This window comes from Dromaius novaehollandiae, chromosome 9 (genome assembly GCF_036370855.1).
Source record: "Dromaius novaehollandiae isolate bDroNov1 chromosome 9, bDroNov1.hap1, whole genome shotgun sequence".
Lineage (NCBI taxonomy): Eukaryota > Metazoa > Chordata > Aves > Casuariiformes > Dromaiidae > Dromaius > Dromaius novaehollandiae.
In genome coordinates this window covers 32,917,526-32,944,079 of record NC_088106.1, presented here as the reverse complement: position 1 = coordinate 32,944,079, position 26,554 = coordinate 32,917,526, and the positions used below count along the sequence as shown (strand labels likewise).

Sequence of the window (26,554 nt, the reverse complement as noted above, 5' to 3'; positions counted from 1 at the left end):
CCTGCTTAGCGATTCCAGCCATTGGGCTTTCTGCGAGCAGTTCGGTGCCTGCCGCTTGTGCGATGAAAGGCGTTTCTCCAAGGGGCGTGAATAGGGGAGTTGCCCTGCTGGAAAAGAGAGGGGCGGGACCCAGCAGAGTCCGTACAACACGATGGTCGCGCCCACGTTTCGGAACTTCCCCAAGCGTACGTGCGACGGGCTGCTCCCGCGGGTGTAATCCGGGAAAGAGCAAAGTGCTTACAGATCTTCGCGCTGCCTTTCTTGACCTAGGCTTCGCCGCCGAGCTAAACGCCTCTCTCACCTCCGAACCGGCCTTTGCCGTACGCCAAAATGGCAGCCCCCAGCGCGCAGAGGAAGCCGCGCGGCGCAGGTAAACATGACGCGCGCTCCCGGCAGCCTACCGTAGCGGAGGCCGGAGGCCAGCGGCGCTCTCATTGGGCGGGCGCCGCGCTCCCCAGCGGCAGCGGACTAGGTTGTGCCGGGGCGTATGTGTCTGTGGAGGAGGCAGGGGCCGCAGCCCTCGGCGGGGCCGCTCGGCTGCCGCGATGGACGCAGGTGGGCGGCGGCGGCGGCGGGCTGGCGGCGGAGCTGCCCCTTCCCTCCCTTCAGCGGCGCCGCTGCCCGGGCGGGGGCCCGGGGCGGGAGGGGAAGGTGGTTTCTTTCCCCCCAGGAGCGAGCGGTAACTCGTGTGGCAGGGCCCGGCCCGGCCGCCCGCCCGCCCGCTCCCGCGCGGTGGCCGTTGGAGGCCTGCGGCGGGGGAGCCGCCCTGCGGGCCGCGGGGGCTTCGTCCCCTCGCCTGCGGCTGCCGCGGGCAGCGATCCCCCGGCTAGAGCGAGGGGAGAGAGGCCGGGCTGACGGAGCCCCGCCGGGGCACGGCCGAGGAGGGGCAGCCCCCGAGCACGGGCTTTTTGTCAGCGGGAGGAAGGGCCGAGAGGCGCGTCCCCAAAAGCCGGGGGCGGTTCTTCCAGCAAGCGATGCAGAAAGTCTTGTCCCTGACTCTAGAAGGAGGTAGCGGCTAGTCAGGTAGCGTTCAGCCCGCAGGGGAGACCGTTCCCGGCGCTCAGAGGTCCTTAGCGCGTTGTGCCTGCTTCTGGCAGACTCTTGCAGTTTGGCTTTGGGAGCTGGTGATGGGCGTGCAGCTCTTCCTGCTAAGCCGAAAAAAGTGCTCTCCTCCTGCCAGCCCGGGCTACGCGGGGCGGTTTTGCAAGCACCAAGCGTGCACCTGGGATGGCGGCTTCCTTGCTCCTGCTGTCGGTGGCTTGTCATTAGCTTGGTCATCCCCATCAGATGTGCTCCGGGAAGCAGCATTTCTGGTTCTGCAGAACCCACGTTCCTTCAGAGCGTGGGGTGTGTCCGGTGGGTGCGTGCTATTTTGGGCGGTTTACTGTCCCAACACTCTCGAGAAAAACACCCAGGAGCTCTTTTACTGCTTGCTTCTGTAATTGAAGGTAAAAGTTAAAAGGGAGTCTCTTCAGCAGCGTATTTGTTTGGTACCTTGAGTAAATCCTTTTCATCCTTCCCGTCATGTCTTTTTATCCTTTGTAAAAAGTGCTGAGCTGTTTCATGTTGTTTAAAGGTGCTGCCTGGATGATGTTGTCCTGGGAGCAAATTACAGGGCATAAACGGTAGCTGCATAAGCTTTCTCTATGCTCTGCTCACAAGGGATAGCAGCCTTCTTGTAAAGGTACTGCTTGTAGGGGTAAGATGACATGGTTGCTCTCTGTGACCGTTTATCACCTTTTCTGAGAGTGCTAAAAAAGCTTTCATGATAGAGATTTCTTTGTTGTATGGAAAAGAAAGTCTTTTAGGACCTGGATGGATATTAGTTTCCTTCTAGCCTTCACGTAGCAGTAGCTCCCATCAGTCCTGTGCAGAGATGAGTGCCATCCCATAGCGATGAATGTTTTCTTGTGCTGTGTGGGCTCCCTCTCCGTTTTGGGCACGTGAGCGTGTATGTGGAGGGAATTCGTTGATCTTGTGCCACGGGACTGCTATCTTTATTTTTGTCCTTGATGCGGGTGCTGTTGTTGTCAGTGTAGTACAGTTGATAGCATCCTGACTTTCTGCCTAATGTGTCCTTGCGCGTTGTTTCATCCCAGTCTCTCATACCTGGGAACAAAACACATTCCAGCAAGTGAAATAACATACCCTGAGCCAGCAGATGTGTTTGCTTTCCCCTTTTATAAGCTTTACAAGATTTAGCAAGGGAAGAAAACCGTGCTGTGTAGACAGCAGGACTTCACTCAGCTGAATCTCCTGTATGCAAAACAGTGTTGGTTTCTGGGCTGTAAAGCAGCAAAAACTCAAGAGCCTTCTCCTCCAGCACTGCTCTTGGGACAGTCTGAGGACCTGAGTGGCAGACTTTGAACTGTTTGTTCTGGGCCTCCAAGAGAAAGCTGTTCTTCAGTTGACTAACTTTCTTCCTTGACTGTCTCTTAACTGCTTGTTGTTCCCTAGATAATCAGGTTTATCTTGTTTGAAAGGGTTTAGGAGAAAGAAAAGGTTTAATCTTCTACAAAGGCCAGAAATAAGGGTCCGGGCTCTTCTACGGTTCTCTATTTTCTAGGCATTTTTAAGTTATGAACTTTATTAGTGCAATAAATTCAGCTTCTCTTCTTTTTTTCTTTTGAAATATTCTATATCTGGTAGCTTTCCTTCTCTGTACTCTGTCTTCATGGTGTATCTCTGTCAGCTGAGAGAGATGATCATCTGCCCCATTTTTTATTTTTTTGGCAGTGTTAATTTGGGGCTGAAAGACTTGAGAAAAATGTCCCTAAGCTGTTTCTGGCACTGCCTGGAAAATGTTACTGTGCAGAAGAGATAAGCCTTGCCAAAGAGTGGAGGAAGCCCAAGAAGCAATTTTTTGGGGGGGGCGGGGGGGGGGAGGGTATTACAGAGCTTCGTTTTCCTTCAGTATGGCACTCCAAATCTTTACTTCGGTATTTTTTATAAAAAATTTTTCTACAAAAATCTAAGTTGTGCAGGCAAACTACAGCTAGGATGATTTATGCCAGAGCAAACGTCAGCTGTTTTGCTGTGTAAACACAAAGAAAATCACTTGCTGTATTTCTATTTGAGTCATCAAAGTTTTGACTGTTTGTTGTTGTTGTTCGTTTCCTAAAGCTGATAGAAACACAAATAGTTTTTGTTTTGGTAAAATTAACACGGCCATCAAGGACTTGATACTTGCTGTATGCTAAAGGCAACACACAAGCTTGACATCTGCAATTTGACATCACAGGTCAGAGAATTCAAAGGTCCACTCCACCACGACTGACAGTGCGGCCATGTTTGCTCTTGCAATAGTTTGTTACAAACTAGGATAATGTTTTTAGCTCGGCATTTTCATTGGACAGTTTAAGAATGTAAGAAAGGAGTTAAGATTTCACCCACTACCCTAATTCCATCTCATCGTGTGTTAGGACAGTTCTTCTTGTTCTCCCACTCTGACAAGATGGTACTAACACAGCTTTTCAGTAACCTTACATGTGCTTATGAGCCACTTTGCGTTCTTCTGTTTAGCAAACGTATTAAAAGTCGCTGATGTTGAAGATGCATGCTAGGTGCATCAAGTGCTGGTTCCTTGTGCTTCATTCAAGATGTGCTTTGTGCCTCTGTCTTGTTATCTTATAACTAGGAAGTTTTAAAAATATGCATAGGAGAAGAGAACTGAGGCTTTCAGTCTTAGTGGTGGTATTTAATGCAGTTACTTTTATTTGAATGTCTACATCAGAGTTTCTTAATACAGAGGTTTTCTGTTGTGGCACGTGCAAAGCTTTGTTTTTTCCATCACGGTGTTTTAGGGAGGAGGTGGGATGAGAAGCTGTTCTGGGATACTACAGCAGATCCTGTGCAAGGTGTGCACATAGGAAGGCAAAGATCCAGCCTAGTTTTGCATCATTCACAGCACGCTTGACTTTCCTGGAAAGAGAGCCTGCCTTGCTGAGACTGTGATCTGCAGGGTTGAAATTTTTGCCTTTTTAACTGTAAATCCACTGTGCATCGAAGGAAGTTGAGTTGTCGTATTTGATGTGCCTCGGGAGCTGCCAGCAGGCAGCCTGAAAATCCATCAGGCCTGCTGACCCCTTGCTGTGGCAGCTTTGATTGCCTGGGAAAGAATCCAGCAGCTCTTTTCTAGCAGATCCTTGCCATGAAACTGCCAGTTGCGAATCATGTGTTTGTTGGGGACCCGGTGCCCCATGAAGCATAAAGTTGCAGAGGATGTGACTTTTGAGGCTGTGAGCAAATGTTACTAGGAAAGGAAAAGGGGGGTGATGGGTAGCTTAATAGTTTCTGCGTATAGCATCCTTGTTTCAATCGTTTATTTATGCTACTTGAGACTCTTCAGACTGAGAGCTTGATTCTTGGCAAGGTTGAGAACTTATGAAATAAACCAGTCAGTATTTCTTTCAGCTTTAAAACTTAACCTGAGAACTTCGGTTTTTATGTTAAGATCCTATCTGGTGACACACTGAATTTCAAAAAAATCCTCGCTATAAGTGTACCTTTGAGCTGTCAGAATCAACCTACAATGTTTCATCTTGTAGGAAACTTCTGAAAACTAAGGGAGAAAGTAGCAAGTGACGTGTGCCTGAATGTCTGCAGATGTCATAGCTTTTTTTTCTTCCCCCGTCCTCCTCCTCCTGGAAGAACATCACCAACATTGAGTAAGAAAGGGACAAAACAAGACAAACTGTTAAGTAAAAATAGACATACAAACTGTGGACCATTGAGGATACTTAGTCTGGCTAGTATACAGTAAAGACACTCATAATTTCACTGCTAAAATGTTTTAGAGAGAGGAAAAGATTGTGTTGCTTTGCTGGTGTTTCTCTTTGCAAGCAGAATTGTTTTCCCTAGCTTTTTATTGAGAAGTCACGTGATGGGATGGGAATGGGAATGGGAATGTGTGGCCCATACAGTCTTAAATGTGTCTGAAGTAGAGTCTGTACTGAAGTAATTCACACAGTGAAAATGCTTGAAAATTTTTGTGCCAGGGTTAAGGCCAGAGTCTAATTAAAAATTAGATTTGTAAACCTACTCTGTTTGTCTTGCTAGGGCTCCTCCTTTAACAGTAGTTGGTCTTAATGGTGGTGTCTTGCTGCTACTGCTTAGTATTTTCTTTGACATTTAGTATTAGCATTTTAGATTAGAGAGCCCAGAGGCAGAAGATTGATGAGGGACCTGCAGGAGGGCAAAATATCTTGCACAACCTACATTACATTTGGACAAACAAGCTGTCTGAGATATGTGGCAGGAGAAAGAGTGCAATCTCATGGTGACCTTCTGGAGCTGTTGTTTTCTTAATGCAAATCGGTCAAGTAGTTATTTTCTGATGCGCTGGATTAATGCTTGGGAAAGCTAAACAGGGACTGATGGGGAGGAAAACTGAACTTCTATGTACATCTTCCACTTGTGAGAATAGTGTGATCTGGTTCATAGGCAGCACTGGAGAAACAGCAGGTATGTTTTTGGGGAAGCTGAAAGTGAGGTGTGCAGCATGGAAGGTGGCAGCTTTCAAAGAAAATGGGGCTAAGAGGAACTTCAGGGCATGTAGTCCATTGCCCTGTTTTAAAATCATGTCAAATTACTGCAGATTTTACTGAATTTGCTGTTAGAAATATTTTCAATAGCCACTTTAACAGTTAGAGAGCAGTTTAGCTTAGTTCTGTTTTAAATTTAATGTGTGGTTTGTTTTAGAATGATACCTATAGAATTAGATGCAATTATTACCCTTACAAAGATGCTTTTGAACTAGTCTTTTTTTCCCCAGAGGCTCAGTTCCAGGGTTCCCAGACCGCTTTAAAGCACCTTGTATACAAATATAGACTTAATAGGAAAAAAAGCTGGATATGCTATGCTCTCTGTTGTCTGTGCATTTTGCATGAAGGGCTAAGCTGCCCTGTTTAGGGTTGTCTTGCAGTGCTGCTGAGTTGTTCTGTTGTGGAATGGGCAATGCTGTGCTGTTCTGTGAGAAGAGGCAGATACACAGGCACTGATTGATGCTATGCTGTGAAAGGAACCCGTGAAACGGACACAAGGTGTGCCTGTCACTCGTGAACTTACACACTTCAGCACAGCTCTGTATTCCTCGGGTCTTACCGTGTGACATCTGTAAAGGGCAGCTCTTCTCCTTCTCAGCTGCAGACTATTTTCAGTATGGATGATGACTTGTGCTCGATTCGGTGCCTCACAGGAGAGAGTGATTTTAGAAGCAAGATTTGGTTTCCATCTTAATGTAGTCTGTGCTTTTCTTATTACACCACTAAAAATTACATCTTCTGGAAGAAGGATTTCAATCACTTGGTTCCTTTGAAAAGAAGGCCTAAACTCTAGGTCCCAAATGCTGATGACCATTTTAGTGATACCCTGTGCTGGGAGGCAGACAGCAGAATGCAGCTGCCAGCTAAAGTCCTTAATGTTTTCTTTGACCCACTCAATTCCAGACTAGACAGAGCTTGGAGCTGATCCAGGCTGGAAATTACTGTGCTCTCCTTCTGTGGGGTAACTAGGTTTGAACCATGGATTCATCAGCTTCCTATCCCTTACTGACTTCACTGTTGCGTTGTGAGTGATACAGTTTCTTGCTAGCTCCTTGCCAGATCCTCTGCATGTGAGCTACTGGATCACTGCAACTGTGACTATAAGCTGACCTGTATTGTCCTGTGTTCTCTGTGTGTGTGTTTAGTATGATTTTTAAGCAGCAAGGAAAAACTATGAAGGATACATAATTTTGTCATTCTCTTTCTAGCTACTCTTACCTATGACACCCTCAGGTTTGAGTATGAAGACTTCCCTGAGACCAAAGAACCTGTTTGGATACTAGGCCGAAAATACAGTGTTTTTACAGGTATTTTGAATGCGCAATGTGACATTCTCTACTGCTCCAGAGGGCTTTGTTTATACTGAACATCATTTTCTGAGGAGCAAGGTGACTACAGACCTTGTAAGTACGGAGAAGAGTCTGCTGGTTTGCTGGCAGAGCATGCAGGCTTTAATTGCCATGCTTCTTCCTACCTGGCCACTTCTGTGGACTCTAGGATACTTTCCTGCAGAAAGTTACCATTTATTAGCTATTGGGACTTGCAGCGTGAGGCCAGGATGATTGAAGAAAGGGGAACTCTCAAAGGAAAGGCAAGGAAATGGCTTACTGCTTCAAAACTGGCCTATGACCATGATATCTTTTGGTTAGTTGTGGCCTCATGGAGAATGAGAAAGTTTCTTTTGTGCTTGACGCTCTCCTGTTCCTCAACCAGATTTTGCTTCTTTGGACAAACAGACTGAGTGAGGAGTGGAACACCACTGTCAGGGGTGAACGTGGTTAGGAGAGGGTTTTAGATACGTCTGGTGCTATCCTTATACGTGTGTCTTTTGATTTTTTGAAAATTTTTTAGAGAAAGAAGAGATCCTTCTGGATGTGACCTCTCGGCTTTGGTTCACCTACAGAAAGAACTTCCCTGCCATCGGTAAGTGTTGTAGACGAGTCCTGGAAATGTGTGCTGGCGTACTGGTAATAGCCTGACCCACCGGGAGATTTCCAATGGCTTTGTTTGAGGTAGAGAGTGTTCTCCTATTGGAAGTGAACACAGGCTGTAGAAACATAGGGTGTACAGCTGATTTCAGGAAAGCTCATTTCAAGAGGAGATTTTAAAGCCTCTTTGACAACCAGGCTCTACGTCGCTTCCTAACAGTGAAGTAATGTTTCCACAGAAGCTCCATCAGAAGATAAAAGCTTATGTTCCTGAGTTCTTATTGGCATTTTTTTTTACCTCTTGGGAATTAAGGATCTGTCTACCTTATCAATGCAAAGGAGAATGTTGGCCTTGCGGAAGGTACTAGACTTGAGACATGCACCTGTAGCCTTGTGCACATGAGAGTTTTGCTGCTATTTCCATCCATGATACAGAAATCACAAGGCTTCCCTTTCTTTCTGGGATTATCTGGGGATAAATATGTTAAGGACTGTGAGATGATCAGATGTTAATGGGAAAGATATTACAGATACTACAGGTAGGTCGACATTCTGCTGTTCTGAGTGCCTATCTTCAAATTTCTCTTTCATATGCATTTTTTTTTATCTTAGGAGAAAGCAAGAGACAAAAATTATTTCTTCATAATCTTCTTCAAAACCTTGGCAACTCTTTTTTCTTTTTTTTTTTTTTTTTTTTCCTTTTCTCTCTGTCAGGAGTAGATAAGGTGATATCCCTTAGGGTTTTTAGCTGTGGTGTACATTTTGAAAGCCCTCTGTTCTGAAATGTCTTATTTTGTTTGCCTGGGCTGGGTGGGTTTTTGTGCTGTTCTGGGATTTTTTGGGTTTTTTTTCTTTCCTTTCAGTGGGAAAATAAGGGGAAAAGAATTCTCTTTTTATGACTATTGAGAATTTGAATTTGACTCTGTCCTTAAACTGCCTCATGTCGTGACCATGACCCTTAAATCAAAGAGCACTGGATGGTTTGCCTTTAAGAATGATGTATTTTTTTTAAAAGTTCTTTCTGCATTATTTGTTGTACAGCTAAGGCCAGGACAGCTCAGATATTTGTGAAAGAACACTTTTGCTGACCAAAATACAGAAAAGCATAGCTCATCCTCTCTATGTAGAAACAATATTGTTGTAAATGAAACCACACTTCATAGTTCTGTTCAAGATACCCCATGTCACCGCTGTAGTTTGGTAGGGGGATGTGAGGGGTTGGTTTTGGTTGGTTGATTGTGTTGGTCCCACCCCCGCCGTGCTCCCTCAAGAGTGCTTGGTGGACAGGGATGAGCAGAATGAGATCAGCTGTATTCGTAGAATGCAGATATCTCAAAGCACTTTAGTCTGGCAGTTGCACCTGCCCAGCACGGCCCCTCTAAGCCTATTTCATGATTTACAGAATAATCCCATGCGGCCTGATAAGAAATGGGTGGTAATAAAAACAAAAATGGGTTCAGAGATGATACAGTAACCTGAATGTTTGTGGTTTTTGATGGTGGGGAAACCATTGAACACTGTGGGCATTACCAAAATGGTCATCTGTTCCACTGCAGAACAGCTCTTTAGTGTGGCTTTTAATGGTAATCCAGGATTCAGGGGAGAACCTGATGCTGACATCAATTTTGCAGAAAACCTTTCTGAAACAAATTCTTTTAAGTCCTTTCAATAACTAATCCAGTTATCTCTACTGAATAAAAACTCATATCAGTCCCCACAAACATGGCACTAATTCATTTCCCATTCTGGAAATCTGAAATACACTTGTCTTACTTGATAGAATAGACTTTTTTTATTTATCTGATACCTCATACCCAGGGGGAACAAGAATTCTGATATGACAGTAATTTTAGAAAGGACACAAGAATGAGCATGGGAAGCATGCTAGAACCCCCTTTTCTTTGAGCAGCATGGGGAAAAAAATTGTACTTTTGAGTGCTAATGAAGTCCTGCATAAGTCTAAAGTGAAGAATTATTTAATTATGATCTTTCTTGGGCTTGATGTGTCTTAAAGAGATAAAACCTAGAGATACAGTACAGAAATTGCTGCCTTAAAACATCTGCTCTAAACTATGGGGAGTTTTTATGCCTGAAATGGATGTTACACACAGGGACTGTAGTAATAGGAGGAGCATTTCGTGGTCCCCCCCCAAATCCTGCATGATCTATCCTGTAGTGTGCTTTCGTGTACCACATGGAAGGGATATCAGAACAGATCTGAAAGCCCATGAATGGGGTTCAAAGAGCCTTCAGTGTCCCCACTGTCAGCATCCCCTTCTGTCAGTGGCGGACTGGCTCAGGTTTGGAAAAGAGACTTCTTGATAGTTGTTCTGGCTTATTCTGTTCTTTCAGTCCCTGGAAAACCCTTACCTAGCAAGGTTTGAATCATCTCTTTGATGCAGTTTAATGCCTTTAAAGTTGTGTCTGTGAGCCATAGTTAAGCACATGTGTTTAATATTAAAAGGATTAGCATGCATCCACGGATTGGGGTTTCTTTTAGATGCCTTTCCTTAGAAGTTGTCCAGTATCTTCAGGACTCTCCACATCATGGATTAAAAAAGAATTTCTTACATTTTATGCAGCAAAGGAAGGTTCTTAGATTCTTAAGGTTCTGCAAATCAAGAAAGATTGGAAGTCACTGGTCCTATATTTACCAAAGTGATCTTAATTTTCACATGCAATAGTACATCTAGGCTTTTCCTTCTTTGCTAGACTCTCTGGGTGGACCATACATTATCTCCTTGAATGTTAGACTCTAGAATTAAGGAATTCTATTAACTCTTGATCATAACTTCACATATAAAAGTGACAGTTCATCAAAGCAACAGTCTTTTGCCTCCAGAAACTGTCAGTGGTGTAATGGGCTGCTCCTGATTTTTAGAGATGACAGCTTCACCAAATCCATGTTTTCTTTTCTCAACCCGCTCTCATTTCTGAACCTGTTTCTGTCCCAGACTTGCATTTGAGTGGGAGCAGAACTTTTCAAGTGGAGTCTATCTCTTTTTAGTTCTTCCTGGAGGCCTACTGCAGATGCCCATGAGAAACAAGTTACTAAAGGGAAAAATTCCCCTGAGCTATTTACCTGTTGTGGTACAGACATGATTTGCTCATGGTACAGTAACTTTGGCCTTTTTCAGTCCTTCTTCTCCCAGCACTCCTTCCCCCCCCCCCCCCCCCGCCAATTTCTCTATATCCCACTGAAATATTCCACTCTATCTTCCCACTAAAAAAAGCTTGTAAGCTCTTGAGAGGGCAAGGGGATTGGCTTATATTCATTTTGTAAAGCATTAGCAGTTTTAGTATATGTTATAGATTGCTAGCAAAACTATAGAAGATATCTGCTGATCAAATAGAAGTTGGTGAAACAGTTTTGGGGGTATTTTCTCTCCCTGTGCTCTTTATACGGAATGGTTGGATAGAATCACAGCTCACTAGCTGTGGTCATCTGAACTTTTTATCTGTGAAGCTTTTAATAATAGCCACAGCTTCAGTGGAGAAGCAGCAGTTTCCTTTTGAAGTTCTGTCATGGAAACGCTTTCAGCCTTAAGACTTTTGTCTCAGATTTCCCAGTGTGAACTAATATCTAGCTTACATTCTAATATTATGTTTGTTGGGTGTGGATTTTTTTTTTTGACTTAGCTCTATGTTGTTCACTTTGGAATCTCATCTCGTCATCAGCTGCTTATGATGTGGGAATTCCCTGTAACTGATGTCATTTTTCATGGTGAGCTGCCTACTGAGGATGAGCATTAGAAGAAATGGTCTATAACAAACACCTCTGTTTAGAAATGTCTCTGAATCGGGTTGGGAATCTGAAACTAGTCTTGAGGGCTGCTATTCTTGTGAGGAATTCAGCGCTCTTTCTAGCTGAATTGCTTGGATTTCCTTTTGAAGTCTTTTCCCCCCCTTTGAGTTAATGTTAGGGGGTTTTTTGGTTTGTTTTGAGGAATGTCACTCAGTTAGTCACTGCTAACTATATTTTTATTCCTTAGCCTTGGACATGTGAGCTATCATAGCCCTAATTCCCAGCTTCATATCTTGGATGAACCAATTACCTTTGCAGGCTTACAGTGCTTTCATTTTCTCTCCCCCTTAGTACTGTTGTTCAGTTCTTTATATATTTGTTTTCTCTTCCTTTTCTGATTATAGGAGGAACTGGTCCCACATCAGATACTGGCTGGGGCTGTATGTTGAGGTGTGGCCAGATGATCTTCGCTCAGGCCTTGGTCTGCAGGCATTTGGGCAGAGGTAAAACAGTGCACGTTCCATATTGACTTACAAGTATTGCACTTCTTGGAGCATATGGCTTTGTAAGGAACGCAGATAACAAGGGCACAATTGGGAATTGCCAAGGGCACAGCTGGGAATTGCTAGGGGCTCCATAACTTTTTCCTGAGTCTTCTCAGGTTCAGGGTTATTGAGAAGTTTACTGAAAACCCTCTAGCAGTCTTTTTTCCCTGCTATCTGCTATTCTACATAGGTAAATATAGTTTTGCATGGGAGGATGGAGAAAGGAAGAAATGTATTTGCTGTAGCCCTTCTGCTTAAATTCTCCTCTGTCTGAGGAACTATCTGTTTCCTTTCAATAATACGAGATATTCAGATACGAATCACATCACAGTAAGGGGAAAACACCACCTTAAAATTTCAACCTATGGCTACAGCAGTCTGGCATACCTGCTGCTAAGTGTCAAGTATTTTCGGAATGCCTCCGTATTTTGGCAAAGCCTTGTCCAAGCCTTAAGACAGACAGAGCCCTGTGGCATACTAGCTAAATCCATTGAAGAGTTAGCCAAGCAAGTACCAGCTTTTCTTGATTTTTTTTTTTTATTATTATTTTTTAATATACCTAAAGTTTAAAAAACCTTCTCAAAACAACTTGGTAATTAACTCCTGTTTACAGTTCAGTTTTTAACCCTCTGTGAAGAATTCCTCATTTGCTGAGCTTAGTTTCTTCTGCCTGAATACTTCTGTTCTAAAACTTCATTCATGCGTGATCTGTAAACAGCTATATCAGATGTTTTTTGATAGTTGTTGATGGTCTTTGAATTTGTGGGAGATGATTTTTGTAAGGAAGTCACCTGTTTTTCTACAGAATATGTAGTTCATGCCTGTCGTTGAGAAATTCTAGTCCTATTTCCTGTCTGTGGGATAGAGGTGGAATTTGTATGTTCTGATTTTCTTTTCCTGTGGGTGGTATTCCTTTACCCTGGCTGTGAAAAGGTTTACTTTTCTATTAAAATTCATTCTGCAGTGTTGGGAATGCCTCAGATGCCTAGTAGTAAGATAGTGACATGAAAATCTTGTCAGAGGTTGATGCACAGGGAAGAGAGCTTGTTGTAGCTGGCAGTCTATAGTTGCTAATAAATAACCTGTTTTGTTTCACCTGTTCCCTTGCCTGCCTTAGACTGGAGGTGGATAAAAGGGAAGAGGCAGATGGATAATTACTTCAGTGTACTTAATGCCTTCATTGACAAAAAAGATAGCTACTACTCCATTCACCAGATAGGTAAGATGCTAAAGAGTTTGTCTGGATATTCTATCTGGATTTCCCATGACTGTAGAACATCACTCCATGCTTATTTTAACAGCTTAGCCAAAAAAACTAGCAGGTCAGCTAGTATATGATATCATATTGCTTGTTTTCTGACATGATCTAGAACTGCCACTTTGTATTGTGGGTTATGATAGATTTTCTGGTTGACTCCATGAAGACCTTTTTGTTTGTCCAATGCTTTAGGCTGTGTTCAGCATCACTTTCCTTGCCTTAGTTAACTAAGATAAGGGAAAAGGATATAGATGATGTTTTCTCTAAGATAATTGTCTCTCTTGTAATATGAAATGATTTCTGGATGAAGAAATTCTCACAAGTAGCAAGTGAACTAAGAAAGGATCTCCTTTTATTACAAACTTCCCTGTTAAATAAAAGAGAGAGAAAGAGAACGAGAACCAGCCTTCTTCAGTTTTTCCTATAGATGTTAAGGTATCTACAGTTTCAGTGAGTAAGTGGTTATGGGGGTGCTCCTGGAAATCAAACACTCTAAATAAAATTTCTTCTATTGGTAATATTGCTTTTTGGAGTTCTGTATCATGGCCTTTTTAGGGAAGGGTTTGCTTTACAGTCCCTGAGGACTTATTTCTCTCTCCCATCTCTTTTAGAGTAGATAAACCCAATTATCCTTTCTGAAGCTTGGAATCATAGAATAATTTAGGTTAGAGGTCTCTAGAGCACCACCCCCTCAAAGCAGGGTTAACTTTAAAGCTATGCTGCTCAAGGCCTTGTCTTGTAGCTTTTTAGTTGACTGTTTTTTGTAAGTTGCATGAACTTCTACACTAAGCTACCTCATGAAAGGGTAGATTCTGCTGACCCCAAAACATTTCCAAATGAGATTTTGTCCCTATTAAATAAAAATTCTCATTAACACATTGGGAAGGGGCGCAGTGAAGGTGAAATTATTTGCTAAATTATTTTCTTTTTGCTTGTAATGCAGCCCAGATGGGAGTTGGAGAGGGGAAATCCATAGGCCAATGGTATGGACCAAACACAGTCGCACAGGTGCTCAAGTAAGTGCTTGGTTTTTCCTTTTGAGCAAAGCAGTGGAGTCGTTTGGTTTGTAATACCTCCTGGCCTAAAGGCTTCTGCCCGTTGGCTGAAGCACAATGTTGAATGGTGTTAGCAGGCAACCTTCTTGACCTTATGAACCTGGTTGGGCAGGAACTTTGAAAGAGCCCTTTTGTTACTCACATACAGGCAGGATGTGAGAGAAAACTGAGTTCAAGGTGAGGACAACCCCTGAAAAATCTCTCTCTGCACCCCACAACTCACGTGCTTGCTGCTGGAACTAAATGCAACGCTTCTTGCATCAGACCAGAAGCAACTGTCAAAGTAGATGGTCATTGTCATTTAGATCTGTGCCAGCATCTGAGAGCTGCCTCTGCTGACCTGACAACAATGTCATCATCATCAGAAGGCTGCTGACAGCCCATCAAATGTATAATGCGCTAGCATAGGAAAGCATAAATACTTGCTGCCTGGCTTCTCTGGTGGCAGGCAGTGGATCAGAGCTGTGCTGGAGCATGGACTGCCTTTAATAATTGGGACATGGTAAAACCAGCCAAATTTGGCCACTGCTGTCTTTTCAGGAACACTTTTCCTCCTGTCACTATGCTTTCCTCGCTTCTTTCATTAGATGAGCTGGGAGCTCCCTGGTACTGTCTGCGATTGCCAAAAAACAGATCTCCCAGTTCAGATGTATGCCCATTTCACCCAGAATATGTTATAGGCCATTAGGGGATATTTGGGAAAGAGTGAGTCTCTTCCCCCCCGCCCCCCCCCCCCCCCATGCTGTCTCACTTTCTGGCAACCACCAGGTATAGGACTTCAAGTTAAAGACTTTTATCTGGGCTATTTTATTTAATAGCTGCTGACAAATTCACAGGTGTGATCCCATTTGCAACCTATTTATATTTCTGGCCCTTATAACTAGTGGCAATGAATTCTACAGCTCTGATACATGCATGAAAATATATTTTACAGCATAATTGATGAAAATCACTCTCTCCTAATCCACTTTCTCCTCTTTGATACATCACCATTTTTGTCTTGTGTATTGTAGTGAGTCCTTACTTAGTCTTTTTTTTAACTTTTCCTCTAGAAAACTTGCCACTTTTGATACGTGGAGTTCACTAGCAGTGCATATAGCCATGGACAACACTGTAGTGATGGAAGAAATTAGTAAGTATCACACGGAGGTAGAATGTGATGTGCCTTGTGGCAGCCAGAAGCCAGGGAAGAACTGGAAAGCATATAGTAATAGAGCACAATAAACTTGAAGTAAACATTCTGTCTCAAAGCTGTGACTAAGTGTGCTAAAAGCAAATGAGAATTGCTGTTTTAGGGCAAGGAGCCCCCTTGTTTTGTTTTTGCTTTGTCTGATAAAGCCTCTGACTTGACGTTGTGGCCTCTGGATCTGGAGAGAAGGACCTGCTGACCTTCAGACAATAGTTGGGAGCTACACGGGAGGTAGTGTCAAACTGTTTATGGCTACATGTAGCGAGCAGTAAATGGCTGCTTCCTCTCTCTTTTAATGGGGTAGAAATGTCTCTGCCGTTAGGCAGAATAAGAAAGCTGGAACAGATCTCTGAAAATGAACAAAATTGACCCCCCCAAAAAAAATTTGAAGAAAGGAAGCCATCTCTGGAGATACCTTTTAAGGAGTGGTTACTGTTTTCTAGTGCCTCCTGACAATAGGATGACTTTGGAGGCTAATAATAAGCTGTGGAACCTGTTCATACCTAGCATGCTTGCTCAGGCTTCAGTGCCCAGGTAGTCAAAGCCAAATGGCTGAATCACTGGTTGCTGCAGTCCTGCATGGTCCTGGTCCCGCCATCCTCCCACTGTCTTGCTCTAGTGCTTGTGAGACCGTAACTCCATGAGGTTGTGCACTTACCCAGCACAAAACATTCAGTGTTTTGTGCCAGGTTGGTGTGCTGAAATGACACACAAAACAGTCCAGTGAGCGCTGTACCCGGTGCAAAGTTAATGGTGAGCTCACAGCAGATAACTGTTAGATTGGCTTAGGCTGCCATGGAGCTGAAACAGGCAAGGACAGTTTGTCCTTACAGTGCAGGGTTGTCATTTTTCAAAGTCGCATCTCTTACCAGTTAGTCTCGGTTGAGAAGCCAAGAAACGGAAGACCTGACTGAGCAGAAGTGCATGTCTAACCTCAAGTACCAGTAGTCCCGTGAAGTCATGTGCTGATGTTCTTGGCTTAAACAAGGGCCAGCATAAAGACAGGAATTGGGTTGATTTCACCTTTAGCCTGAAAAAACTGCTTCTAAACTGAGGCATGCTGGCTGTAAGGCTTGGGTGTGCTGCAGTCTCTTGCCTGTGTGGCTTGTGTTGACTACTGACATCACTTCAAGTAACAGTTCCATACGGTTTATAATGTGGGGTTTTTTGTTTGTTTTCTCAAATGTGAATCACAGTGTACCATTTTCTAGGACCTAAAAGTGACTGTGCGAATGTGTCTGTGTTATGTGTCTGTATGTTTGTGCTTATATATGTCATGCCCTAAACATCTGTGGACAGTGAAGCATTCGGAAGTTAATGCTGTTTTCTACATCTATTAAATTCAGTTGCTAATACTGTAGTGGGCAGCTGTTCTTCCCAAGGTGAACAGGAAATGCTTTTTGCTACTGCAGTGAAAAAACATCCCTGTATTTATCTCTTTGGAGTCAGTCCACTGTATCAGAAAGGTGATTTTTAGTGCAGGTTTGGGGGCTCCAGTGCATCAGAAAAGTGGGGAGAAACCAAGAGAGTAAACCCAGTAGCTGACAGAAGCAGTAGCAGGGAAGATGCAGTCTCAGCTCTTCGGAACGTGTTTGCGGTAAACCGTTTGAATCCAGGAAGCTTTAGGTAGGTTCTACTGTGCTGTGGGATGATAGTGCTGCCAAACCTACCGAAGAAGCAGGATGAATTTAATCTGTGCTGAGCTCCCTGCTGCTTAAGCTAGGGTTGAATATGTTCATAGCACAATGCAGGACTGCCAGATAGTTTGCCTGATGAGGAAACCTACGGCTGTCATTGCACCCACCCCCAGGTGATAGCCCCAGATTGACAGCTGTATTGGGCCCAACTGATCATCAGAACAGGCAGGCAGCTACAACAAAGAAACCAGGATCCTTACTGTTTTAATGAGATAATTCACTACAAATCATGACTGTTCCAGTTTTCTCAGGACCTCTGGCAACTATGGCATGTGTGTGTATAATATAGAGAGAGACAGAGATGCGTATATAGATATCTATATATAGATCCATATAGATAGACATGCATGTTCTCCCTCATAAAGTATACGGAGCAGTTATAAATTGTTCAATGCAGGTTGTCTCTCATACTGATTTGGGCATCTGTTGCACCACAAACAGCTGTGAGAATAACACTGTAACTTTCTAAAGACAAGAAGCTGAGAAGTCCTAAAGTTCATTGCTAGAGGACTGGTTACAGCAAGAACATTTTTAAAGATGGCTTAGCGGACATGAAAGTAACAGATACTTTGCAGAGAAAAAACACTGTTAAAAAGCAATGCTGTACAACCAGCTAAAGTGTACCTCCTGAAGTGACCTCCTAAAAACCTGAAGTGGTTTTTTTTCTTTCCTTTTTTTCTTTTTCTTAACCCGGGGTATAGCTTAATGAGCTGGGATTCAGACCTTTAGTAGTCAGCAAACACCTTGTTGAAATTGCTGGTAATGAAGGTGCTTGCTTACATTTTTCTATCTGCTAGAGTGTCATGGCATTCAGCTCGGGCAAGGAATAAATCAGATGAGTCTCTGGCACACTATCTACTTGGCTTTGTCTTCACAGTCAAAATGCTGTGGGTTCTTTTGTTTTGTTTTGTTTTTTTATCACATCTACACACACATGCACACATACCTAGCAAATAGTGGAACTGGCCAGTGAGACAGGTAGGCTTAGAGGTGTTTCTATACCAGAATTTACCTAATCTGGTTGTATCGTTTACTGCTGGTGTGTTTGTCAAGCCTTTAGAATGGGGATGCATAGTGTTTATGTCATGGGTATGCCCTGAGGAGTTGAATTGCCTTATATCTTACAGGCAAAGCTTATGCTAAAATTGCAGAAATTAGTGATTAATCTGCTTTAGGTCTCTTAAGTAGCTTCTGAATGATCCCTGATTAAATCTCTAAAGGTTTTAATGACCCTTTAGGAAAATGACATCTTTCAAATGTCTGAATCTCTATCTTTGATTGCACTCTGGGATTGTTTTGGTTTGACTTGCTTGACTTTTGCAATATTTTTAACCAGAAAAAGTCTCTAAGTCTTACAAACTACTGTAAACATATACCATGTTCATATCTTGTTACAGAGCAAATTACAAGTGAAACTTTTCTGTGTTAAGCCCTAATATTTTAACACTGGTATCCTCATCCACTTCAATTCTAGGGGTATTTTTTGGCGGGGGAGGGGTTCCCCCTCTTTTCTTCTTTCTGTCTACTTGCTCTCTGATTTCAGGACTTTTGCCTGTCCTCCCGATCAAATTGTTTTAACCTTGTTGACGATCATGGTTGCTTAGCTGTTCACCTGCTGGAAGCATTTGCATATTAATCACCCACCAAATGTTGGCTGGGAGTACAGCATGCTTTGGCATAATCTTGATGTAAGCTGAGATGAAATTCTGAGCTCTGTCAGAAGCCCTTTAGGGATCAGAGCACTGGACCTCTTCAAACTTTTTTTTTTAATGCGCTGTAGGCTTTTGATAAATACCAATTGTTGGTCAGAGGTGGAATAGAATTATTCAAGGTCCAGAAGCTGAGGTTGTTCCTGATGCTTTCTGCTCATGTTCCCTTTCTGTAGGGCGGTTGTGCCAGTCCAACTTCTCATGTGCTGGAGCTGCAGCATTCCCTGCTGTGGAGTCAGACCTGCTCTATAACGGGTACCCAGAGGAAGCAGGGGTTAGAGATAGGCTCTCACTATGGAAGCCATTGGTGCTGCTGATACCTCTCCGTCTTGGGCTCACAGAAATCAATGAGGCCTATATTGAAACACTAAAGGTAGGGGATCTGGAGCTTAATTCCTGGTGTTTTGACGCTTAAAGACCCTGCTGTGAATTAAGTCATTTCTGGAATCTGGTTTTGGGACAAAAATGCTCAGAAGTAATTGTCCTGTTTTTTCAAAAGAAAAATGTGTTTAGACACAATTCTTGCTGGAGGTCCAGATGTGGGTTCCTGCAGGGTTTAGTCATAAAAATGGGATTTTTTTGAGGATCTTATCTCATGGCTTAGTCTCAGTCCCTGTCAGCGTATAGATAGTATCAACCTGCTGAACCATTTGTTGAGCACAACTGCTGCCCTGTGCTTGGTAGCAACCTGAACCTTAATGAATGTCGCACTGCAAACTTGCTTGTGGCTCCAGCATTGGAGCATGTACTGCAGACTGTGGGTATAAGTTGGCTGATGATTGCAGTGGGGAATAACAGAAGGTTGCCAAGTTTGAGATGTATAAAGTCCATGCCTAAGACTGATAGCAAGACAACATGCATCCTATCTCTCAACTGTATGGGTAAGACAGCTCCAAATGCAGGCTACGAAAATTGCCCTTTATTCAGTAAATAGTGGATAATGCAGCAAGATACAGAAGCTAGATACAGGCTATTTCCTAAATGGCCATTCCCTTGGGAGAGGACGTGCAACTTGGTGGGAAGTCCTAGTCCTGCTGAAATAGAGGGGATGTTGCCACTGACTGCAGCAGTCAGGACCTTGCGCACACTGAGTGCTGGAATAGTGCTACCTTCTTCATCTGGTCTACTTGTGTGTTCCTGTCACCATTTTAAAGGTGTTTCTGAGCTGCTTCCCTGTCCCTTGAAGGCCCTGTGTTGCAGCCTTCCCCCTTTCTGGCAGAGCTTCTCTCCAGAAATGGCTGGTTTTGCTGCTAGAGTTGCTGATTTTCAGTGTCCCAGTCTTTCCTTCCCACTGTATTTTTGGATGTTTGCTTTTGTTGCCACTTGCTGTCTCATTGTCTGTCAGCTGTGTGTTTTCTGTATTGCTTTTGCAGCACTGCTTCATGATGCCCCAGTCCCTGGGAGTGATCGGAGGGAAGCCAAACAGTGCTCACTACTTCATTGGCTACGTAGGTGAGTGCTCAGCCATCTTCTCAGAGTACTGCAAAGAGTTTCCAAGCATCGCCCCCCATGCCCTCAGCTGGAAATGCTTGTGGGCCACTACAGCTCTCCTGCTTAGATCGTGGGGCGTGCTGGGGGGCTCCTCTTTCCTGCAGGAGGAGTGGAAGGCTGCTGTGGGCTGAACCTCTTTTGAAGGATCTGGGTGGTGTAGCATGGGACAAGTGCCATAGTAAAAGCCTTAAAACTTCCACTGTGTAACACTAAATCCTGTCCACAAAGATATCTGTATAGTGACCTCTTTCTAGATTCAGGGCTGACCTCCCTTCACAGGATGTTGGAGCTGTCCTTAGTTGTTACCTTTCTGAAAACCTATGAACTGTTGCCCTTCCACTCTCCTCCTTTCTGCCCTTCCACTCTCTGTCTGAGACCCCAAGCTGGTTGTGCTTCAGATTTCTGGAGCTGACTCTAGTATTCACAGGACCCTGCAAGACTTGTGCAGGAACAGTATTCAAACAGTGCATGTACCATGAGCCCAGAGTGTCCCTGCAGAGTGGGCACTGTGTTTCTGCTGACAGCTGGCTCTTTGCCTAGACGAGAAGCTTTTGGGGAAGTAGCTGAAAGCAAGTTGTCTCTAGAACATGGATTCCTGTGTAGGGACTCTAGAGCTGTCTCTGTCATCACTCTTCCTCCTCCTTGTATCTCACCATTTACTTCTCAGAAAAGCAACTTCTGCCACGATTCTTCCTGTTCATGTCTCCTTGCCTGTCTGTCCAGGTGAGGAGCTCATTTATCTGGATCCCCATACTACACAGCCTGCAGTGGAGCCCAACGAGAGCGGCTGTCTCCCTGACGAAAGCTTCCACTGCCAGCACCCTCCTTGCAGAATGAGCATTGCCGAGCTTGATCCTTCCATTGCGGTGGTGCGTTCCTGCTGCATGTTTCCATGCTGGCTCTTGATCACCTGAAGTAGCAGTGTGGTGGTCCCTCAGTATCACAGCCGTCCCTTTCGCCAGGGCAAAGGAAGGGGTGACAGGTTGGGTACTCCACAGGTGTATTGTGTTCTGGGCAAGTGCGGCCAATGGGTTTCTGTAACAGTAACTTTGGTAAAAAAGCTCCTCTTGTAGGAAGCAGTTTGGTACAGCGAAATTCCCTTTGCGTTGCAATTAAGTGACATTCTCCATGGGTCTCCTCCTCTCAAGTCTCTTTAGTCTGGGCTTTCCTTCCTTTTGAAGGACTGATCTGAATCCAGTTGCGCTGCTGGATTCGATGTGCTTTCTGCTTTCTGTTGAATCTGAGATGATTGCCCTTTGTTTCCAATGGACTGTTTCTATCCAAGATTCCTTCTGCTGAAGAGCAGACTATTACATTGATGCTTCCAGCACTTGGGTAGTCTGGTTACATGAGTCTATGGGGAGTCTTCAGGTTAGCAGGGCAGTGTAATCTATGGTTTAAAGGAAGGTAATTAGAAGTGGTGTAACTGCTTGCAGTCCTGGTCATGTTGCTTGGCATTAATATAAGGCCTTCTGACTGAAATGATCAGTCTATAATCATACAAAGATATAAAATTCTTTTTTTCAGGGCTTTTTCTGCAACACAGAGGAGGACTTTAATGATTGGTGCCAGCAAATCAAAAAGGTTTGTGTTCAAGCATATCTCTGGGAAAGGAACACAGGTTATTGTCTTATTTCCAGAATTCCACACAGACGGCATGTTCTCTGTAGCATGATCCCATTTTAAAGAGTACAGAAATAGTATCTTAAAGCACCAGAAAAAAAATAGCTCTGAAATTCTGCTGCTGATATGAATCAAAGATTTCAGAAACGTTTTTTCAGCTGCACTGAAGTCCAACAGATTGGTATCTCCTCTTAGACTCAGAACACCTTGAGTACAGAGGTGTTTGTTCTCACAGTTCTGCTCTTCCTCCACAGCTGTGCCTGGTAAGAGGAGCATTGCCAATGTTTGAGCTGGTAGAACGCCAGCCATCACATTTCTCCAACCCTGATGTTCTGAATCTCACACCAGGTAAGGCAACGCAGGGAGGCAGAGCTAAGGGTGAGTTTTCTGAAAATGTGTGGAATTGCACAGTGACTTCTGGTTTGTTCCTGTTTGGCCTAGAGTTTGATCTGGAGTTCTTAGGTCAATTGATCTAGTTCTTTCGGCTTTGAACGTATCTCAGTATCTCAGGATTATTTTCAGGTTAAGCCTGTGAATGCTGACTGGAAAAAGCAAATTCACAAGCCGTTACAGTAATATGAACCTATGATTTCTAAAGGAATAATTGGAAAAATTGTAAGGGTCCATTGAAAAGGCTGAGAACCATTGAGCTTCTGGGTACTGGAAACAGTTAAAGACAGTGCTGGTCAAATTTAGTTCCAGTGTGAGGGATTCCTTCCTCTTGCATGTGCCACTACCAGTGCTTAGCCCTGATGATGTAAAAAAGAACAAGTGCTGGGCAGTATCTCTGCTGTTAGGCTCAGTTTATTGTGTTAATAATGGGCATGAACATTGCAGGAGATAAAGAGCCATTTACAGCTTCTGCTGAGTGGAGTGAGTATGTGTGGATAAACTTCCCCTATCACCAGGCATTGTTTGTGTCCTGTCACTTGTGTCTTGCACTCAGTCCTTCCTTGCTATTTCTCTTTATCTCCTTGTCTCTCTTAGCATGATCTTTCAAAGCCTTTCTTATCTCACTCTGCCCCTTCCTCCAGGAGTATTCAATTCCCTTAAACTGTCTATTGATCCTTGTCTTTATTAAATTATTCCTAATTGCTGCCTTTTTTCCCTTTTAAAAATGTTTTCGTAATGGGCTACTTGTCTTTTACTTCCCTCCCCCTGCTTTAGGTTGTAGGCTCTCTCCCATCTATTATGGCCATTCTGTTTCTCTTACCATCCTAGCTCTCGCTAGAGGGATTAATGATGTTCCCACTCTCGTGAATGTCCAGTCCCTTGTTCTCATTTTCCCCGATTGGTTGGGAACTCCTCTATTTTACTTAGGTGAAGGGGGCAACTCCTCTGAGAAGCATCTCTGGAAGTTGCACTGCCAGCACCCATGAGCACTCCTGTTTGATTGTGCATTCGTGCACACCATCACAGGATTAAACAGTTTGTTACAAAATGCATGGAGGGGTTTGTAGCCTTGTGTTCCTCTGTTCCCAACAATCAACTATTGCAGTTTAGTTTTTGGCTGGCTGTTTCTTACCAAATCTAATGCATGCTTTCTTGAAGCCTGAGCTAATAGAGATTTCTTTACTTCCCAGCCTTGCCCCTACCCTCTCACCTGAATTTCCCCTATGGTAAAGCTGCTTCCCCTGTAGGTGTGTGCTCCTCTTCACCATGGAGTTGGAAGAATGGAAGTGAGGGAGCAAATATGATCCCCTCCCTTGCAAAATGGAATGTATCAATTGCTTTTGGGAGGGGACGTGAGTGACAAAGAAAAGCAGAAAAGGGAACAGGGTGCAATGAGGCAAAACAATGCTCATATGAGTATACTATAATCAGTTCTTGGGGTAACTGGCAAATGTCTTCTATGATAGAACAGTTGGTTTCAGCTGAGTGACAGCCTCTGGCAAGTTGTGCAATTACTTTTGCTCTCTTTGGATCAAAAGCAACTATAGCAGAAAATGAGCCACACATTCTAGTACATGGAAAAATAAATGTTCCCATATGACTTAATTGGGCTGTGAGTCTTAGTGGATATTAATCCACACCTGAGCAAGTTCTCCCATCTAAGCCTCTTCAGGCAGAACTGTATTCTTCTGATACAGAGCTGCTGCACAGGAAGAACTGTACAAAGAACAGTCACAACAGAAAGTTGCACTGCACTAGGGTTGTGCCAGGATCTGTGAAACCTGGTGTATCTATTGTGCACCACGTAATTCTCTCCACTGCATTGTCCTAGCTACTGACACGTGCCAGTTCTCATCCCCCCTCAGAGCTTTCGCTCAGGTGTGTCATGGTGCCTCTTGCACATGCAGGCCTGTGACTCCAGTCCTGCTGTCATCCAGCTGCTGGTATTATTACGATGCAAAGCAGCCAGTATGTTCCATGGAGGTGGTGCTCTCTTTTTCTCTTGCAGACTCCTCCGATGCCGACAGATTGGAAAGGTTCTTTGACTCAGAAGATGAAGACTTCGAAATCTTATCCCTTTGAAAGCAAACAGGAAACTGACTCTGCAAATTTGTGTTATGTGCGGGGAAGAGGGGGGGAGGGAAGCTCCTTCGAGAGCCTCAGGCTACCAGTTTTCATAGGCGCTTGCTGCCATCCCTGCCTCTTGTCCATCCTGGCATTCTGTGCAGCCTCTCAATGGAGTGTGCATTGTCTGCGTTGGGATGAAGAACCAAGTGGGTGTTAGAGCCCTACTGGCTGGAGTCAGGATTTCTCAGCACTTGCTGGAAGTGGATGCAGTGGTGCCTAGGAGTTCAAAGCCTATTTGTTACAAAAGCAGGTCAGCTGGCCTTCTGGGGGAGCAGCAGAAACCCTTAGAGAGCTAAATCCTTACATGGGGACTCCCCTGTGAAGCTTAAATAGCCACCCCTCATTTAGCAGGTGAAATGTACATTTAATTCCTTTAGTGGCTTCTCAGTGGCCAACTTGGACTGCACCTAACGATGTATATTAACAGTAGACGCACATCACAGGCAGACATCTATGAAGCCCTCAGAGTGTGGATGGCCATGTTTCCTACAGTAAAATTCCTCATTATGCTTTGCATAATAGCACTTCCTTGCAGGTGCTGTACTCCTTTCCTGCTCACATCCTATCAAAAGGCAGTTGGGGTAACTTATGAGATAGATGGCTGGCAATTCAATAAGCAAAAGGCTGTCTGGGAAAGTTTGGAGCATATTCATCCAACTGGGGAGGAACATCATAACCTCAGTTTAAATAGCAGCAAGAAGAAGGGGAAGAAAACAGAAAATGTGTGTTCTCGCTCAGTGAGTTAATAAAATATTATGATTCTGTGACAGATTAATCTCTACAGAAATTGTCTTCATGGAAGCTGCTTTGAGCAGAGAACTGGATTCTATAGCCATGGAAAAAAAAATAGTCCACAGAAGGGAGAGGGCAGAACAGGACAGCTAAGAATCTACCAGTCATGGGACTGCTTGTGCCTGTGCCCCAGTGTGCTGGCATGGGAGTCTAGTGAATTAATCCGGCTGGTACCAAAAGTGTGGGCTATAAAATTCTCGAAGTATCCTCTGTGGTATGTTCAGCAGTTTCTCCAGCTCTTCCTGTTAGATACTCCCTTTCCAAATGAGAAAAGGGCCTGAAGGTTCATTAGGCCCCATAGCTGCGTTAGTACCTTTTCGTTTGCTCTTCTGGAGATTCATCCTCCTCACAGCGTGTGCACAAATGTACTCTAGGAACTAGTCTGGAGAAATTCATTTCAAGTAATCATCCCAAAGAGGTCAGCAAAGACAGAATGCCATGAAAAGGTCCAACACACTTATACTGGAAATTTTAGCTACTTTAAGATAACAGGTCTGCCTGTGGTCCTTATCTGCATAAACAGAATTCAGATAAAGATTAACTGTGGAGGAGAGTTATCTTAATGCAAACTGAACAGAGTTGCTGAAGTAGTTTCCTTAGTGCATGCTGCAGGCTGCATTCTGTTTACAAAGCTTTGTTTTGTACATCTAGGATCAGAACCTGCCAGTTGATGCTTTTGTGACCAAAGGTAGTGACAACTGGCTAGAAATGACCCATTTCTCCGTGACTGACCTACTGATGCTCTTAATTGTCCCTATGCCATCAAAAAGCAAAGGTTTGAACTTGAAACCGCAATGCTTCTGTCACTAAATTATTACTTGCTGCTTGGACTGCTTCTCTCCTCTCTTGTAGTTAGGGGAGGAGGCAGCAGAGGAGGTGGGGCTGTGCTCCATTCATCCGCTTTCAATTTGTATCTGAATAAATGGATCTAAAATCTTTTGTCTTTCCCAATGTTCTTGCACATTAATCAAAGGTGGGAGGGGGACAGTATCTGGTAACCCTGCAGTGCAGTTTGGAATACTCTTAAAACAATTGCAGCTCAGCTATTTTTATCCTTTTAGGGCAATGAAGGCAGATGGGAGCAAAAGTTGAATTGCGTACAATAACTTTATCTTCTCTTTGGTGCATCTGACAGAATCCAGGCTGGTTGCTGGCGATTGCAGTTGGTGGTAACAAAGTTGATGTTCCTCACCCAAGAAGGTGAACACCCTCAGGCTTGTCCTTGGCATGGCAACATGTTCTGTGCATCCAAAGCCTGTTTTCAGCAAGATTGCCACAGGGGGTGCAGAAGAATATATGGGATGCCTGCTCTGGATAGAGTGTTTGCTTAGCGGTGCTCAGAGGTTTGCTCAGAGGATTTACTTAGCGGTGCTTCCTCATGATGTCAAAAAATCTTGGGTTGGCAGAGAGGAAACACTGCTTCTCTAGTGCAGTTCTGCTAGTTGAATACTTAAAAGTT

The 26,554-nt window shown here is 43.9% G+C and overlaps 1 protein-coding gene across 4 annotated transcripts; it reads left to right on the top strand.

Annotated features, from left to right (window-relative positions):
• The first annotated feature begins 268 nt into the window (after positions 1–268).
• On the top strand, positions 269–26,034 carry ATG4B (autophagy related 4B cysteine peptidase). Of its 4 annotated transcripts, none has more exons than XM_026110667.2 (13): positions 269–370; positions 6,752–6,850; positions 7,395–7,466; positions 11,621–11,719; positions 12,879–12,980; positions 13,963–14,035; positions 15,127–15,206; positions 18,846–19,042; positions 20,043–20,121; positions 20,884–21,029; positions 21,688–21,744; positions 22,038–22,131; positions 24,185–26,034. In XM_026110667.2, the coding sequence occupies exons 1-13, from the start codon at positions 331–333 to the stop codon at positions 24,256–24,258; spliced, it is 1,212 nt and encodes a 403-aa protein (XP_025966452.1). In that variant the 5' UTR covers positions 269–330; the 3' UTR covers positions 24,259–26,034. The 4 variants fall into 4 exon arrangements, with proteins under 4 accessions (XP_025966452.1, XP_025966453.1, XP_025966456.1 ...); XM_026110668.2 differs by lacking the exon at positions 269–370 and adding an exon at positions 418–555; XM_026110671.2 differs by lacking the exon at positions 269–370 and adding an exon at positions 4,577–4,667.
• The last annotated feature ends 520 nt before the right edge of the window (positions 26,035–26,554 follow it).

Bases quoted from the DNA above. Each gene is read 5' to 3' on its own strand.
- ATG4B (XM_026110667.2), top strand. From the start codon at position 331: ATGGCAGCCCCCAGCGCGCAGAGGAAGCCGCGCGGCGCAG. The intron at 21,030-21,687 runs GTGCGTTCCTGC...TCTTTTTTTCAG, and splicing joins TTGATCCTTCCATTGCGGTG to GGCTTTTTCTGCAACACAGA. The intron at 21,745-22,037 runs GTTTGTGTTCAA...CTTCCTCCACAG, and splicing joins GGTGCCAGCAAATCAAAAAG to CTGTGCCTGGTAAGAGGAGC.